The 6000-nt window shown below is 49.2% G+C and overlaps 1 protein-coding gene across 1 annotated transcript in view; it reads right to left on the bottom strand.

Moving 5' to 3' along the window:
• tle3a (TLE family member 3, transcriptional corepressor a) overlaps nt 1–6000 on the bottom strand; it is a 166954-nt gene that overhangs the window by 100297 nt on the left and 60657 nt on the right. Inside the window, exon 7 of the mRNA XM_064990196.1 lies at nt 5222–5326. Within this exon, the coding sequence (XP_064846268.1) occupies nt 5222–5326 (105 nt within the window). The remainder of the gene's footprint in view (nt 1–5221; nt 5327–6000) is intronic.

Raw genomic sequence — 6000 nt, forward strand, 5'->3', positions numbered from 1 at the left:
TAACAGGTACTGCCCACACACTAACAGGTACTGCCCACACTAACAGGTACACTAACAGGTGCCCACACACTAACAGGTACTGCCCACACACTAACAGGTACTGCCCACACACTAACAGGTACTGCCCACACTAACAGGTACTGCCCACACTAACAGGTAACAGGTACTGCCCACACACTAACAGGTACTGCCCACACACTAACAGGTACTGCCCACACACTAACAGGTACTGCCCACACACTAACAGGTACTGCCCACACACTAACAGGTACTGCCCACACACTAACAGGTACTGCCCACACACTAACAGGTACTGCCCACACACTAACAGGTACTGCCCACACTAACAGGTAACAGGTACTGCCCACACTAACAGGTACTGGTACTGCCCACACACTAACAGGTACTGCCCACACTAACAGGTAACAGGTACTGCCCACACACTAACAGGTACTGCCCACACTAACAGGTAACAGGTACTGCCCACACACACTAACAGGTACTGCCCACACACTAACAGGTACTGCCCACACACTAACAGGTACTGCCCACACTAACAGGTACTGCCCACACTAACAGGTACTGCCCACACTAACAGGTACTGCCCACACAACAGGTAACAGGTACTGCCCACACACTAACAGGTACTGCCCACACTAACAGGTACTGCCCACACACTAACAGGTACTGCCCACACTAACAGGTACTGCCCACACTAACAGGTACTGCCCACACACTAACAGGTACTGCCCACACTAACAGGTACTGCCCACACTAACAGGTACTGCCCACAGGTACTGCCCACACACTAACAGGTAACAGGTACTGCCCACACACTAACAGGTACTGCCCACACACTAACAGGTACTGCCCACACTAACAGGTACTGCCCACACTAACAGGTACTGCCCACACTAACAGGTACTGCCCACACTAACAGGTACTGCCCACACTAACAGGTACTGCCCACACTAACAGGTACTGCCCACACTAACAGGTACTGCCCACAGGTACTGCCCACACACTAACAGGTACTGCCCACACACTAACAGGTACTGCCCACACTAACAGGTACTGCCCACACACTAACAGGTACTGCCCACACACTAACAGGTACTGCCCACACTAACAGGTACTGCCCACTGCCCACACTAACAGGTACTGCCCACACTAACAGGTACTGCCCACACACTAACAGGTACTGCCCACACACTAACAGGTACTGCCCACACACTAACAGGTACTGCCCACACTAACAGGTACTGCCCACACTAACAGGTACTGCCCACACTAACAGGTACTGCCCACAGGTACTGCCCACACACTAACAGGTACTGCCCACACTAACAGGTACTGCCCACACACTAACAGGTACTGCCCACACTAACAGGTACTGCCCACACACTAACAGGTACTGCCCACACACTAACAGGTACTGCCCACACACTAACAGGTACTGCCCACACACTAACAGGTACTGCCCACACACTAACAGGTACTGCCCACACACTAACAGGTACTGCCCACACTAACAGGTACTGCCCACACACTAACAGGTACTGCCCACACTAACAGGTACTGCCCACACACTAACAGGTACTGCCCACACACTAACAGGTACTGCCCACACTAACAGGTACTGCCCACACTAACAGGTACTGCCCACACTAACAGGTACTGCCCACACTAACAGGTACTGCCCACACACTAACAGGTACTGCCCACACTAACAGGTACTGCCCACACACTAACAGGTACTGCCCACACACTAACAGGTACTGCCCACACACTAACAGGTACTGCCCACACACTAACAGGTAACAGGTACTGCCCACACTAACAGGTACTGCCCACACACTAACAGGTACTGCCCACACACTAACAGGTACTGCCCACACACTAACAGGTACTGCCCACACACTAACAGGTACTGCCCACACACTAACAGGTACTGCCCACACTAACAGGTACTGCCCACACACTAACAGGTACTGCCCACACACTAACAGGTACTGCCCACACACTAACAGGTACTGCCCACACACTAACAGGTACTGCCCACACTAACAGGTAACACTAACAGGTACTGCCCACACTAACAGGTACTGCCCACACACTAACAGGTACTGCCCACACACTAACAGGTACTGCCCACACTAACAGGTACTGCCCACACTAACAGGTACTGCCCACAGGTACTGCCCACACTAACAGGTACTGCCCACACTAACAGGTACTGCCCACACTAACAGGTACTGCCCACACTAACAGGTACTGCCCACACACTAACAGGTACTGCCCACACTAACAGGTACTGCCCACACACTAACAGGTACTGCCCACACTAACAGGTACTGCCCACACACTAACAGGTACTGCCCACACACTAACAGGTACTGCCCACACACTAACAGGTACTGCCCACACACTAACAGGTACTGCCCACACACTAACAGGTACTGCCCACACACTAACAGGTACTGCCCACACACTAACAGGTACTGCCCACACACTAACAGGTACTGCCACACACTAACAGGTACTGCCCACACACTAACAGGTACTGCCCACACACTAACAGGTACTGCCCACACACTAACAGGTACTGCCCACACTAACAGGTACTGCCCACACACTAACAGGTACTGCCCACACACTAACAGGTACTGCCCACACACTAACAGGTACTGCCCACACACTAACAGGTACTGCCCACACTAACAGGTACTGCCCACACACTAACAGGTACTGCCACACACTAACAGGTACTGCCCACACACTAACAGGTACTGCCCACACTAACAGGTACTGCCCACACACTAACAGGTACTGCCCACACACTAACAGGTACTGCCCACACACTAACAGGTACTGCCACACACTAACAGGTACTGCCCACACTAACAGGTACTGCCCACACACTAACAGGTACTGCCCACACACTAACAGGTACTGCCCACACACTAACAGGTACTGCCACACACTAACAGGTACTGCCACACTACACACTAACAGGTACTGCCCACTAACAGGTACACTAACAGGTACTGCCCACACACTAACAGGTACTGCCCACACTAACAGGTACTGCCCACACACTAACAGGTACTGCCCACACACTAACAGGTACTGTACTGCCCACACACTAACAGGTACTGCCCACTAACAGGTACTGCCTAACACACACTAACACACACTAACAGGTACTGCCCACACACTAACAGGTACTGCCCACACTAACAGGTACTGCCACACACTAACAGGTACTGCCCACACACTAACAGGTACTGCCACACACACCAACAGGTACTGCCCACACTAACAGGTACTGCCCACACTAACAGGTACTGCCCACACTAACAGGTACTGCCCACACACTAACAGGTACTGCCCACACACTAACAGGTACTGCCCACACACTAACAGGTACTGCCACACACTAACAGGTACTGCCACACACTAACAGGTACTGCCACACACTAACAGGTACTGCCCACACTAACAGGTACTGCCCACACACTAACAGGTACTGCCCACACACTAACAGGTACTGCCCACACACTAACAGGTACTGCCCACACACTAACAGGTACTGCCCACACACTAACAGGTACTGCCCACACTAACAGGTACTGCCCACACTAACAGGTACTGCCCACACACTAACAGGTACTGCCCACACACTAACAGGTACTGCCCACACACTAACAGGTACTGCCACACACTAACAGGTACTGCCCACACTAACAGGTACTGCCACACACTAACAGGTACTGCCACACACTAACAGGTACTGCCCACACAACAGGTAACACACTAACAGGTACTGCCCACACTAACAGGTAACAGGTACTGCCCACACACTAACAGGTACTGCCACACACTAACAGCTACTGCCCACACACTAACAGGTACTGCCCACAGGTACTGCCCACACTAACAGGTACTGCCCACACACTAACAGGTACTGCCCACACACTAACAGGTACTGCCCACACACTAACAGGTACTGCCCACACACTAACAGGTACTGCCACACACTAACAGCTACTGCCCACACACTAACAGGTACTGCCCACAGGTACTGCCCACACTAACAGCTACTGCCCACACACTAACAGGTACTGCCACACACTAACAGCTACTGCCCACACACTAACAGGTACTGCCCATACACTAACAGCTACTGCCCACACACTAACAGGTACTGCCACACACTAACAGGTACTGCCCACACACTAACAGGTACTGCCCATACACTAACAGCTACTGCCCACACACTAACAGGTACTGCCCATACACTAACAGCTACTGCCCACACACTAACAGCTACTGCCCACACACTAACAGGTACTGCCACACACTAACAGATACTGCCCACAGGTACTGCCCACACTAACAGGTACTGCCACACACTAACAGGTACTGCCCACACACTAACAGGTACTGCCCACACTAACAGCTACTGCCCACACACTAACAGGTACTGCCCATACACTAACAGCTACTGCCCACACACTAACAGGTACTGCCACACACTAACAGATACTGCCACACACTAACAGGTACTGCCCACACACTAACAGGTACTGCCCACACTAACAGGTACTGCCACACACTAACAGGTACTGCCCACACACTAACAGGTACTGCCCACACACTAACAGGTACTGCCCACACTAACAGGTACTGCCCACACACTAACAGGTACTGCCCACACTAACAGGTACTGCCCACACACTAACAGGTACTGCCCACACACTAACAGGTACTGCCCACACTAACAGGTACTGCCCACACACTAACAGGTACTGCCCACACACTAACAGGTACTGCCACAGACAGCCCTGTCTGATGCATCCCATCCCCTGCACTGCCAGGTGAACTACAGTACTGGTACAACAACCACAACAAACAACCTTCACCAAAATAACCCACGCCGAAAGGCACAAACCTGGCCGTAAGGGAAGACGTGAACTAACGTGAATAAATGTGTGATTAATATTATATATGACTCTGTGATCATGTGTAATTCGCTGTGTCTGCCAATCAGTGAGCAGCTGGACACAGGCACTTTTAGACTAGACTGTTAGAATTGGGTAGTCAGTACAATAGTCACGTTAATGCAGATTTGTCCCTGGCCTAGCTGATGTTTATTAAATGAAGATTTAAAAAAAAATTATAATAATAATAATAATTTAAAAGAAGAAGGTTTACACACGGTGAGGGGCAGATTGGGAAGCCCACGTACCCCGATGGTGGCATTGAGCTCAGTCATGGTGACCTGTTTAGCTCGGTCTACTGCCTGGGCTACCTGCTGTTGGTGCTATAGGGGGGGGAGAGAAACAGAGGGACCGGTTAGGACACTTCATTTATATACACAGCTCTAGGGTTGTGAAATTCCCTGCTTTTTCCAGAAAATGTCATTCTTACTCCCATTCGAGAATTTTACAACCCTACAGTTGTAAACAACAACAGAGTTGACCGATCATGGGTATCATCTTCCCCACACACTTTACAATCACAATAACACACTTTACAATACCAATAACACACTTTACAATACCAATAACACACTTTACAATACCAATAACACACTTTACAACCACAATAACACACTTTACAATCACAATAACACACTTTACAATCACAATAACACAATTTACAATACCAATAACACACTTTACAATACCAATAACACACTTTACAATCACAATAACACAATTTACAATACCAATAACACACTTTACAATACCAATAACACACTTTACAACCACAATAACACACTTTACAATACCAATAACACACTTTACAATCACAATAACACACTTTACAATCACAATAACACACTTTACAATCACAATAACACAATTTACAACCACAATAACACACTTTACAATACCAATAACACACTTTACAATCACAATAACACACTTTACAATCACAATAACACACTTTACAATCACAATAACACACTTTACAATCACAATAACACAATTT

The sequence above is a fragment of the Oncorhynchus masou genome, chromosome 15 (genome assembly GCF_036934945.1).
Source record: "Oncorhynchus masou masou isolate Uvic2021 chromosome 15, UVic_Omas_1.1, whole genome shotgun sequence".
NCBI lineage: Eukaryota > Metazoa > Chordata > Actinopteri > Salmoniformes > Salmonidae > Oncorhynchus > Oncorhynchus masou.